Raw genomic sequence first — 13,228 nt, forward strand, 5'->3', positions numbered from 1 at the left:
GGACTTTATACCACCAGGAGATACAAATAACTATTAACTTGATGTTTTGTGAGGAGGACCTTGTTTGTTGGTTACTGCTTCCTTTTAAATGTCAGCTGACATCTGGCAAGAAGCAATGAACAGGTGAGCTGTAATACTTCCATCAGCTTCAGACGCTTGTATATTTTTCTACATGATAGGAGACAGTGCTTGATTTAGGCATGCGCAGTGAATGTGCGTGGGCCCAGATCTTCAGTGGCTGTGGGGGAATGTTGAGGGTAACTGAGGATAAATTATTTCAAATTGGGCATTGATTTATGTCAGGGAAAAAGGACCTTTAATGTCTCTCACCATGGTGCTGCCAAGTCCTGTACTCCTTAGGAGATGCTCTTCATTGCTGAGCAGCTGGGTAATACAGGCCCTGGCAAAGGCAGTGGGAGCTGCAGCTGTGCAGCCACCTCATTTTATCAGGAATGTCTCTGCTCTTGCATCAAAAATGCCTTTTGTGTCTTCTGCCTTGGAGGCCTTGCACACATGGAGCCTATCCTAATCGTCAGTGTCCTTGATGTGTTATTACAGTAGCCGTGAACCACATAATACTGTTAACTAATGATTTGGACTAAACCTGGGTTAAACTACTCAGGGTCAGGACTTTGCTCACAGATTTCCATGATTTTATGAACATGGGAAAGGAACAGATCCCCTTTGGACCAGCCTATCATAATGGAAGTTATGCTAAAACTGAAGATTTGCTAAAACAGCATCTCCCTGGTGGAAGAGGCATTTGAGATTATTGCCACTAGCTTTGGATTAACTACTTTTTTGGAGGGGTGTTTTTAGAAGTTGAGATTGGAAATTTTCCTGCAATCAGATTTGAAGCTTTCCCCCAGAGTGTGGACTATATGAAATGAAATCAGGAAGGATAGTGCCTCCAGAGCTCTACTCCACTGAAACTGGTGTGATTTCCATTGCTGAATTACAGTCCTTGTAGGTTTTACCACAAAAGGCATCCAAAAATATTTTATAGGGAATGAATCCTTCTTTGGCAGGCAATAGACTGGCTAATGCATCTCTTCCATTGCTAATTTTGTGATTAACATTATAGATGGGTAAATATCTGAAGATTTTGGGGGTCATATCTGGTTTGTATAAGCATTTACAAGTTTGGATGTGTCTCCCTGCTACTTCACCCTTTTGAGCAACGCTTGTGTGACTCCGCAGAAGCCAGCAGGGCTGACACCATGGTTAAATTTTGCTCTCCAATCTGTAGAATTGTGCAGAAAATATAATAAGAACTGGCTTTTTTGGGAGGTTTGTGGCATTTCCTTGTCCTGATTTTAGCTAGAACTACCACCAGCCCAGTCGTCGTCATAGCATCTTGGCATGCATAATCCCAGTGTAGGGCAGAAACCAGAAATTAAAAACCACCACAAAACTGCCTAGAATAATGACTGAAGTTGAAAATTCCAGACTCTCAAAGAAGTTTGAGAGTAGCTTCAAGAAAAGGTGAATTTATGGCACAATCGTCTCACCTATCTCTAATTACAGACAATCTTTTGGACATGAAGGCGGTTGGGAGTAGTCAGCATGGATTCTCAAGTGGAAGTCATGCTTGACCAACCGCATAACCTTCTATGATGAAATGACTGGCTTAGCAGATGAGGGGAGAGCAGTTCAGAAAGGTTTTTGACCCTATTTCCAGTAAGATTCTCAAAGAGATGCTGTTGAAGTGTGGGTGAGGTAAGCAGTCAATGAGGTGGACTGAAAATTGGCCAACTGGCCAGGTCTAGAGGGTATGGTCAGTGGTATGAAGTCTAGCTGGAGGCCAGTAACTAGCGGTGTACCCCAGGTGTCAGTACTGGGTAGAAGACTGCTTAACATCTTCAGTAATGATCTGGATGATGGGGCAGAGTGCATGCTCAGCAAGTTTGCAGATGACCCAGAACTGGAAGGAGTGGCTGATACACCAGAGGGTTGTGCTGCCATCCAGAGGGACCTTGACCCCTGGAGAACTGGGATGACAGGAACCTCACGCAGTTCAGCAAAGGCCAGTTCAAGGTTCTGCACCTGGGGAGGAACAACCCCAAACACCAGGACAGACTGGGGGCCAACAGGCTGGAAAGCAGCTTTGTAAAAAAGGACCTAGGGGTCCTCGTGGAAACCAAGTTGACCACGAGCCAGCAGTGTACCCTTGTGGCAACCAAGGCCACATTATTTAACCAGAAAAACCAGAATTTGCCATCTTTTTCCCTTAGGAGTTGATTAGAACACTTTGCTGTCTCTACACACAAAAGAAAGGGCAGAGATTGTGCCTGATAATAAGTGTCTAGATTTTGATAAATAGGTCTGACAGATTCCTCCACTTGAGGCCCCATTGGTAAGCAATTTATCTCACTTACCTATCTTTGAAGAAAAATGTTTCTCCTCTAATTTGTGCGACTCCATCAAATACAATGTCATGCTTGCAGAGCTCTGGAGTAACAGGTCCAAGGGTTGGACGTGGGCCTGGCCCCGGGCCTGGCCCTGGTCCAGGTTCAACATCAGTTGATACTTCTGTAATAGTGAACAGAGACATTCTGTTACACTGAAATACAGTGCTGCATAGGTTACATAGAGAACGTGAACTACCATAATTTCTAGAGGGGGTGTAATTTGGAGGCAGTGCTTGAAGGAGAAAACACTTATAATAAAATCTTTTCAGAAGAAGCGTGTTTGAGTACAGCTGAGAAGGCCTTAGCTTCCAGCCCTGCCTTAATCTGCTGTGTGGCTTCATTCAAGACACTGTGCCTGTGTGAGTGTCTATCCATGCCGACCTGCCTATTTAACTTGAAAGATATTCAGAAGTGACTATACTGGGTTCAGATGTTAACATTACAATTTTTATTTTACTGGCTTCTAAAAAGAAGAGAAATGCATTTCAAAGTCCTTCTATTCAGAATTACTTGCAGCTCTGCTGAGAGAGATGTCAAAGTGGATTTCCCTTCTTTCCAGAAGTGCCAGTATTTTGCAAGTTACAAAGATGCATTTTGAGCCATTTGTGTGATCTTTCTGCCCTCATCAATAATCAAAATGTGCTCTTCAGAACATGCACTTTGCCATCTGGTTTATTTTATTTTGTTTTATTATTGGCTGCTGCTGTATTGCCTTATGAAACATTTGCCTTTTTTCTTAGGCATCAGGTTGATTTACAAAAGTGGAGTGTAGCTGATCTGAGATAATAATAATGGAAGAAAACAAAGGGGTTTTTGAATACTTGTTTTATATAGAAAGCAGTTTGTAAAGCGTTACGTCAGTTATAAAGAGGCAACAAAGATAGTTTTGTCTCAGGTTTTGAAGTGTGCCTTGAGAGAACTGGGTTAAATTCTGAACTCTATCAAAGATATGCCATGGGAGCTTAGAAAATTCACTTAACCTTGCCCATGTCTCAATTCCCAGTCTTAATTAAAGCAGCTAAGAACAAGGAAAAAATAAAGATTCAAATCAGATTTTTGATAAAAAGGTGTCTCATGTGGCAATCATTTTGGTGTATTCTTATTATCGTTTCTAAGGTGTTGAATACTGGAGAATATGGTCGCTTACAATTAGGAAGATACCTCAGTAGAAAAGTGAAAAAGCACAGAACAAGAAATGGTATAGATTTTTCTTTGACTGCTTAATTGACTGTAGTGTACTTGTGCCTCTACAGGGTAGAAAATATATGCATGGAAGGAAGTTTAATCATAATAATACTTATGCATTTTACTAAGAGTATCTGTGGAGAAAATAATAAATTTTAAAGATGTACCAACATAAAAATCCTTAAATCCACTTTTTCTCTAGGAGCTTGCCAGATAAATTTACATCGAAGTATCAGATCCTACACACTATCTGCAAATGCTGTTGTGACAGTACAGCTTGAATTATTGTGGGAAGGCAATGTAAACTGTTTCCAAGCTGGGACAGGAAGCAACGACCTTCCCCTCTTACAGGGAATTGCAGTCTGGGAAGCTCAGAGTGTTGTAGAAAAAAACACGCAAAAACACCCACATCAGGTAGCTCAAGCTAGAGAAAAGCATGGCATTTCATTGTCCCAGTAAAGGCATTAGAAATTTTCATCTGACAGTTTGGTTATGGGGAGTTTTGTGGCTCCTGTTAGTTCAGTAAGTTTAGTGACCCCTCGTCCTTGAATTGTGATACTTGATTGAAGTAGGAGCCCTGGTAATAACATGAAGAAAGCAGGGAGAAAGGAACAGATATTTCTGGCATTGGTGGTATTGTGCGATATGTAATTTACTACAAGTTCTGAGTCCCGAATTTCAACCTGTGATGCATTCTTTTCTGATGAGTTCTGCTGATGAGGGAGGACTTTACCATATAGCTCCTGGATCCCTTTAATGTCATCCTGAGAAAGTCGAAAGTTCTTCGTGTAGGTGTAGATAGGGGCCATAAGAGCTCCTGGATCCTCAGAGTGCTCTAATCCCATAGCATGGCCAAATTCATGAGCAGCAACCAAGAAGAGACTGTATCCTGAATAACATAGCAAGATAGTATTAGCTGCTTGCATCTAAACAGAAGTGTACCATGCAGGTTATTCATAGTCTCACAATTTTATTTTCCTTGCTACCCATCAAAAATCTCCCAATAATAAATACCATAATTAGTATTTACAGCCTCCAATGGTGAATTTCATACATATTGCCAGAAATGACATTTCATTAGAGAGATTCTAAAACTTCTTCTGTAGCTGATGTTTGCTGCTGTCTCACATGCAAGTGACTTTGACCACAGTCTTAATATTTCTGTGAAAAAAGGAAGTGTAGCAAATAAAATCAGACATTTTTTGTAAGCACAGAAGAGTTAAACTTGCAACCTAGACCTCAAATCTTACTTTTCATCATGAAAAGGCATGCAAGTGATAAACAGGTCTGTATAGCCATGTGTCTGTGAACAGAGCCTGAATCATTATTGTTGTACCACATATTGTTAAGTTAAAAAAATATTTTATCATAGAATGACATTTTATCAATTATGCCCAAACAGTCTCTGAAATTCGGCAGTTATTTTCCTCCTAAAAGAAAAACCTGAATCTAGCATTTGTTTGTAAATGAGTAAAAAGCCTTCTGCTATATTTAATTTGACCCATGTTGGCAATAAGGACAAAGATTAACCAAAATAATTTTAAATACTGATATTCACCATACAAACTTTATACCATCTCTCTCATTTTTTAAACATGGTTTTCATCTTTGGCAATATCAGTCACAAACGTACTAATTTTTTACATTTAGCATTTGTTCCTAACTTGGCCAATATCAGAGTATAATTATTATATACTAGTGAAATACTATAGTACTTGTGGTTTTTAGCCTTGGAAGGAAAAGCTGGTGATGAGAAAAGCATTTATTTATTTATTTATCAAATGGTTTTGGTTTTTATATTTTGGAAATGTACTTCATCGCTATAATTTTAGAAAATCTGAATGTTTCAGGCAGATGAGCTCTGGGACTGACTCTTTAACAGTAGTGTCACATTTAAGTGTAGGGTTTTTGCTCAGATTTTGGGCTGGGGAGAAGTACTGTAACCAGACAGGAGTGATAAGTATGAGAATGAAATCACCGTAAATGTGATGTCATCGCTGTGGTCCATATGCTATTACCATTGTATTGCTCTGACAAGCTCCGTTACCTTGATCTGGACAAAAGCCCCACTTGCGGTCATCATCATAGCTACTGGTAGAAGCACACCACAGCTTGCCATCATTGCGACCTGCACTCGTACAGGAGTCGTATTTGTTCCCAAGGAAGATGAAGGGGAATACACAAGGGGCTCCCTCTGAATTTCCACCAACTGTTGACATGGCTGTGGAAAACAACAGAAAAACACAGTGAGAAGGGAATCCCTTTTGTGAGATTAAGCTGATGCATCTTCTCCTGAACTACACATTAAAACGAGAAGCAAGCAGAATTCTGCAATCCACTTAAGAACATGAGGAGTAAGATTAAAAGTAATATTTGAAAAGAAAATTGTCTGACACAGAACAAAAAGGAAAAAGTCTAGGCATTGCCATTGCAATGAACTTGCCAATAGTTTTGGTGGGAATAAGAATGAGCCCTGGACTCAGGTTTACAGCTCTGAGAAAACAGCAGTTAACAGTGTTTTGTAGGAGGTGATTGCGTAGCAAGTATCTTCTTTGTGTTGTCATTTTGATGGTCTTTCTTGGTGATGTTTTCAAGTGTGTCTCAAATAGGTCGAAGGTAGGTTTAGTGTCAGAAAGGCTAAAGGGCTATTGAGTTTCCACCTGGTTAGTAGGTGTCCCACTGAAGTATAAGCTTTGAAGTAAAAAATCCCACAACAGGTCCAGGAAGAGGAGTCATATCAAATAAATTGAGGAATTGTTTTATGTTGACAGCAGGGTACAGTTTAAAAGCATATGGTTTTAAACATTTTCTGAAGAAAAGGGTATCAAATGTGGATGACCTTTTTTTTTTTTAACCAGTATTTTTGCAAAAATTTGCAAATTTTTCCCATAAGTGTGTTCTCATTTATGTAGTATATGGCAGTAATACATAAGAAAAAACATTTGTATATGCATGTACAAGTATTTTCTAGAGGGCAGAGGATGTAACTAAATTTAAAATTACACTTTAAAGTAGGTATCATAAACAAAATGTGAAAATGTATCCATCTGTCCTCCCTTCTGTTGTGCACTGGTCATAGGATTGGCCTTGAAATTTAAAGGGAAATTTGCATGGCTGCCCATCACCATTGCCATTTAAATTCATTTACACTGCTACCTGGCAATTACAATTCCTTTCAAATTATGGTCTAGCTTCTGGGAAGGTACAGGACAGCAATGCAGAGGCAAAGCTGGTTGTGTCCCTACTTATTTATTATTATTTATTTTGCATTCATTATTATTAATTAATAAAGCAGAGAAAAAAAAAAAAAGAAATCACAGCTACCTCAAGCAATAACTTTTTATGCTGGAAAAAAGCTTAAACTACGTGTATTTCTTGGTTCCAGTGTTATCTAGGGCTTTGGATATATTGATTCTAGATATATTGGTTCTTTTGTTTGTTGAACTATCCTTTCGATTTTTCTCTTCTTAACTGTGTAGCAAGTTATAATGAATTTGATCTTTTCTCTTTTTTTTTTTTTTTTTAAACATCTGTAAGGTGAAATTGAAGGGTTACACCTGGTTATCAAAAGCAACAGCAAACCAAATACCAATACCTCAAATCCCTGTGGGAAATGGTTAGGGCATTTTCGAAAGACTCAAAAACCAGGGTGCATGTAGGTTTGAATGTAGCTTCAGGGTGCTAGAGGGTGAATGTAGCTTCACCCTGGCTCTGTTAAAAGCCTGAGATTTTAGAACTGCCATAGCTAACTTACACAGTCTAAATACTTATGGCTCTAGTCTGTATCCTGAAATTGAACAGCTGCCAAGCTATACAAGGCTATAAATTAATTTTGTTCCTTTCTGTAATAAAACTTAAGTTAAAAAATATAAAAAATTGTGAAGAAAGCAGAAATCTATTTTCCTGGCTAAACCATTTCACTTAGTTCTTTTGAATTGCTGAAAAGATCTATTAACTCAAGCTTAACATACTAAACAGGATTTCTTTTTTCAAGTGTAAATGGTAAGTATTAAGCTAAAATATTATTCATGCTTTCTTCCATCACATGAGACTTCTCTTCCAGGGCCATTAACAAATTGTAATCTACTCGTAATTATCCTGCAGTGGTAGACATTTAGTCCTCTGTTCAATGACATTTGTGTACTCCTGATAAACTTGGTGTGCTGTGGCATACTGTATCATTTACATAGATCGCTCCTGTTCGAGTTACTTCCTTGGCTGCCTATGCTGAAATTGTGCCTAACTTATCAACTTTTGTATGCTCCGGTGAAGGTATAAAAAAGGAGACTTTCATTACTTAAACCAATGACAAATTAGACTGTGTTATGCAAACAACATTCCTCGTACCAGTCTCCGGACAGAATCCATATTTTTTATCTCTGTCGTAGTCTTCAGTGGTTCCACACCATCGGTATCCATCTGTCCTGCCTTCTGTTGTGCACTGGTCATAGGATTGGCCTTGAAATTTAAAGGGAAATTTGCATGGCTGCCCATCACCATTGCCGCCCATTGTAAAAAGTGCTGTAGGGAGAATGAAAGAGAAAAATATTGATACACAATGCTCAATATCAATGAGGAATCACAGTGTGCCAATGGTAACGTGTGAAGGTCTTGACAGAGATTAGAGAGCCATTGTGTGTGGTGCAGTTCACACTTAAAACCTCTATTTTACACCAACAATGAAATGCTTTGGCAAGATAGACAAGGGTTGTTACAATCTCACAAATGTATAGAAAGAAATGACTGATTGATCTTTACAAATGAACGGGGAATGAAGAAAATTCTACCAAGCTGTTTGAATGTGGTTTGAATTGTGTGAATCCTTTATAGCCTGCCTCATAACATAAAATTAATATGTTCTTGAAACAACATTTAGAAAGAGGGTGCCGAGAAAGTCATTCATGTTCCTTAGTGCTTTGCTGATTCATTTCGCTTGCATCAAAAATGTTAGCTAGAATGGGAAACTTTGTGCAGAGCCACGGACAAGCCATATCAGTTTTTCCTAATGGCCATCTGTGTATGTTTTCAGTTTCTTTAAGATGCTGACATACAGGAGAGTTAAAGTCAGATAATACCCTGTAGGCTTTTCCTCTAGGCTTTGCTTGTCATTTCTGAGAATCCATAGGGCTCGGCTCAGGCACTCAATAGATATGCAGGAGAGGACAAATACGACTTCTCCAACAAAGCTGAACACTGGAGACTTCTCCTGTCTTTTGCTTCGTTACTGTTCCTGAACATAGTGTATTGGTCTTCTAGGGGTTGTTCATACACAAACAAGGCCCCATGGCTCAACCCTGAGACCAGAAATCTCTCTTGTGGATAAAGGCGTATAGATTAAACTGAGTCAAGAGTTACGGGATCTGTTTTAGGATATTAGTGAACTTTCTTGAATATCTAGAGGAGGACAGCTATAATTCCTTATGCTGCTCTTTAAAAAATGTATGTCAAAATGAATTGCATGAAAATGCAGGTGGCTCGGAGCATCTGACATCTTGTGAATCTGCCTGTGTCTTCTCTTCACTGCTGTATCTGTGGGAATCCTCAATGGTAGGACAGTGTCTGAGTGCCATGTGCTGGTGAGAGGAGACTGTGAGTGCAACAAACTGGGCCGGGCCTTGCACCAAACAGAGACAAGAAATCCTTCATGCAGCCATGCGCTAATTCCCCTTGAGATTTAAGAACAGCACCTCAGAATGAAACATGTCTGTTTCAATTCCCAGTGTATGCATGATTTGGCCTTTTTTAAAGTGCCCAAGGGGACACCTTTCTCCCTCTCCTTCCCCCAATTTAAAGCTATGGCTAAAACCCAAATGTGTATATGGGAAGGCTTGGCAGGTTATTTCTAACTTTACTGTTGTCATTTTTGGTGACCAAAAAGCCACGGTAGCCTCAGTGTCCTTGCGTAAGATTTGAGGGGTTTTGCCTTTGCTTAGTCTGATACATCCACAGGAAGAGACATTGTTTATGAGCATGCTTCACTTTCTAGAGAAGTAATAAATAAAAACCCAAGACCTTCTGGCTGAAGGGTGACAGGGAAAGGTTCTAACGACGGGGTATTGTGACACAGATGACGCATTTTGCCTTTTCCACTTAAATCAGTAATTGGCCACAGCATCAGTGGCATGAACCAGTAAGTTATTGAGGTAAGTTCCAGTCCCACTAAGGAGAGGACTTGGAGCTTTGCAGGCCTGGCTCATATGCATGAGTTCGCTGAACTTCTGATCTGGCCAAGCTCTCATCTGTATTCTTCTGCATCCTGGACATGGAAGCAGCCACACAGAGGTCCTACCTCTAGGCAAAAGGTGCTTGTCAAGACAACCGCAACATGCACTGTGCCTCCCCGAAACAGCAAGCTGCAAATGTTCGTGTTTGTCTCAGATGCTGTAATAAGTTAAGAAACGTGCATTAACTAGCACTATGGCTATCATGATTGGAGAAAGATTTTTTTTTTTATAAAGAAATGATAGAATTGGAAGGCAAAATTAAACTCAGTTGTTTAGATGACTCATTTACCACATGAGCTGCTTCCAGCTCTAGATCTGGCAAACGCTGTATTTTAATAGCCTTTTTTTATTGGTTTAAATGTGGCTAAGTTGCAAAAACCTTATGGAAAGTCAGTCTCTTACTGGTTTGCATTGAGCCTTTCTGAGTCACAGTCAAAATGCAGTTTTTCATTTTGCTTGAGGTAACATCATGTGATGGTAACAACAACGGTTTATTAAGTTTTCAAATCCTCCTCCCTCCCCCCTGCCCCGCTCCTCTAGAAAATTCTTTGCTTTAATGTAAATGAAAGTTAAAGACAGAGACGAGGTCAGTTTCCCCCAAAACAAACCAAAGCCTTTATTTACTTGTAAGGGGGTCTTAAAGGGCCTGACTCTTGTTCTGTATCAGGGTAAGCTCAGCAATTTAAATATCAGCGAATGTGAGAGAGGATTCAGATTGGACACTACTAATCTGTGAGCTGCACTGCACTGTTAGCTCTTCCCAGAAAAATCAGCCGGTTGTGATGTAAGGAAACCTCAGGCTGGAAGGCTGCTAAAAACCCTGTGGCTCAGATCCAAGGTGGAGGTAGCTGCAGCTACATGAGGGTTCTGCCTGGGAGAGCAGTCGAACAGCAACCTACAAGAACTGCGACCAGTGTGAGGGAGGTACAGGAAGAGTACGGATACCAGTAACATTAGACATCAGAAGACCAAAGGAGCCTAAACTTCCTGTAGTGTTAGTGGAGTTTGACAGAGAGAGATTCAAGATCCCATATGGCAAAGGAGAGGTTCAGCACACCTGCATAAGATTTGTGTAGTAGGTAGATAACTTTCTGCTTTCCCTTCTTCTGCTTTGACAAATGGTAGTTGAATCAGCCTACAAAATTAGGGTACAGATCTGGGATTAACTCTAGAAAAGCCTGGTGCTGTACCATAGCTTTAAAAATGTTTGCAAATATGCAGCATGGCTCTAAAATGAGAAGAAATTAAACTAACTTCAGTGAATTAAATGGGGGAGAAACAAATACTGACAACTAGAAATGTCACCCCCAACACAGACTCTATGATGTAAATCCTCCCCTATCTGAATTTATTAACCGGGTTTTAGTAAATGGTGTCTTGGAATAATAAGTGAACAATGCCGCTCTGAATTTAATAAGAAACATCTGTGCATAACTGTTTAAGGATCTTGCGAAACAATTACATCAGAAACAAAAGGCTGAAATCCTTCTGTTCCATTTCAGAAACCTTGACACAAGCATTTCCAGGAACATCAACTTCCAGAACCAAATCTCCCTGGGAGTGCTTCACTGCTTACATTTTCAGTCTTGTATGACTTTGGGATTTTACAAAGGTATCAGTCAGGGTATGTGGATCTCTGTTTGTCCACCTACCTATAATCTGTGCTTTGTCCTGATTATATCTATTTTTTCTTTTAAAGAAATAAGCCCAGTTTTGCTCTTTTCCAGCTGGAAGGATTAACCTGAGGGAGAGGAGATTTGGGGAAAGGTGGGAAATGAAGGAGATGGCAAAGTTTTAGGAAAAAATTATTGTGTGGGCATGTGCGTGTGCACACATATAATCTACTGAAGTAAATGTTACACTAAAGAAGCTAGTTCTGAAAGTCACATAACTAATGATAACTTTTTTTTTAGTTAACCGAAGTCTGTTAAAATTTCACACTTCTGCTTGTTCATCCCCTATAGTTGTATAAATAGCTGTCACCATGGTAGATCCCAGCTCTAGATGTGATCTATAATGGGCAATTAGGCTTTTGGAAATGAAAGAATATTTTTTTATCACATTAGGGCTAGAAGACTGATATGTTCTACAACAGATGATCTTTGCAAACCACTAGCATCCTGATGCAGAAAATTTGTAATCTTATATTGGAAACTGTATGGTCTTGCAAATGAACTTGAGAAATCCCCAAAACTTGTCAAACAGGAATGCATTTCGGGTTTGGCTACAACAGGATATCGGAGAATTTTTGAAGACGGGATATCTGAACTTTTTCTACATATGCATATCTGTGGTCTTTCGAAAAATTATGTGTACTTAACTGACACATACATATTAACACACATACATGTGTTTTTACAGTACTCATTGAGGCTTGCCTGGGACATGTCACACTGTGCTTGTGTATTCTCGGTCTGGCAAAACCCTGAACATGTCTTGTTTTGTTAGCTTTGCATCTTAAGCATCACTAATTTTCTTTCAGCAACCTGCATTCTCTTTCCTTGCACTGACTGCATGTAGCCCTAATATTATAAATAAGTTTAGTATTATTGTTCCAAGCAAGATTAGCGTGTGTCCAACAGAAGCTCCATTGTGTTGTGTTTTGTTCTCTTTCATAACTCTTTTATTATTTGTTATGACACAGCAGTAGCAGGCAGGAGTTTTAGTGACCCTGTGGGCCCATTGCTTAGGACGTAAGGTAACAAGAGTGATGGAACATTCCCTGCTGCCAAAAGCTTATAGCAATCAGTTACGTACAAAGGGAAAAAAGTGAGTGTGGGAAACTGCAGTACTGGGAATGTCTGTGATAGGTGCCAGCACTGGAGCTGACAATCAGGGGACGGAACAAATGGCTAAAAGCCCCTTACCTTCTCTACTCTTCTCACTGCTGATAAATTAGCACAGTAGGCTACAGCCAATTATACTTAATTGCTTCTCTAAAGGTTTCCTGCTGTGTGATATACAGGAGACCAAATTAACACTCATATAATAATAAAGTGTCTGATATCTTATATCCAGTACACTCATCAAAATTTTCAAGCATATAAATATGTGTTCCTGATGTTTAACAGAAAGCATATTGTCAACATTTCATTTGAAAGGTAATAATCATATTGTGTATATTTTTAAGAAGTTGTGGCTACCTGAAAGCATTATACCCATTGGCTAATCTGTAAATGAGTGTCTCCAAATATGAAATAAATTGCTTGTGAAACAGATGATTCTATTCACATTCAAAGAAGTTAGAAATGAAGTACGATCTTACCTTTCCTAGACCCTCTAACAGTTTTGTACGGATACTGATACAGTCATGATTTCTGAAATACAGTGTCATTTCTGTATCTGAAGTGAGCTGTTGAAACTGCTTCATGAGTAAGAGTCCTAAGACCTGTGTCAAAAATAAAAACC

General features: G+C 39.4%; 1 protein-coding gene across 2 annotated transcripts in view; it reads right to left on the bottom strand.

Moving 5' to 3' along the window:
* MMP2 (matrix metallopeptidase 2) overlaps positions 1–13,228 on the bottom strand; it is a 35,084-nt gene that overhangs the window by 10,627 nt on the left and 11,229 nt on the right. Inside the window, exons 6-10 of one of the 2 annotated variants that reach the window (XM_009485702.2) lie at positions 7,944–8,117; positions 5,644–5,817; positions 4,325–4,485; positions 4,002–4,014; positions 2,379–2,496 (exon numbers count right to left, since the gene is read on the bottom strand). In XM_009485702.2, coding sequence (XP_009483977.2) covers positions 2,379–2,496; positions 4,002–4,014; positions 4,325–4,485; positions 5,644–5,817; positions 7,944–8,117 — 640 coding nt within the window. Of the gene's footprint in view, positions 1–2,378; positions 2,533–4,001; positions 4,015–4,324; positions 4,486–5,643; positions 5,818–7,943; positions 8,118–13,228 lie in introns of both variants that reach the window. The other variant, XM_009485701.2, reaches the window with a different exon arrangement.

This window comes from Pelecanus crispus, chromosome 8, assembly GCF_030463565.1.
Source record: "Pelecanus crispus isolate bPelCri1 chromosome 8, bPelCri1.pri, whole genome shotgun sequence".
Lineage (NCBI taxonomy): Eukaryota > Metazoa > Chordata > Aves > Pelecaniformes > Pelecanidae > Pelecanus > Pelecanus crispus.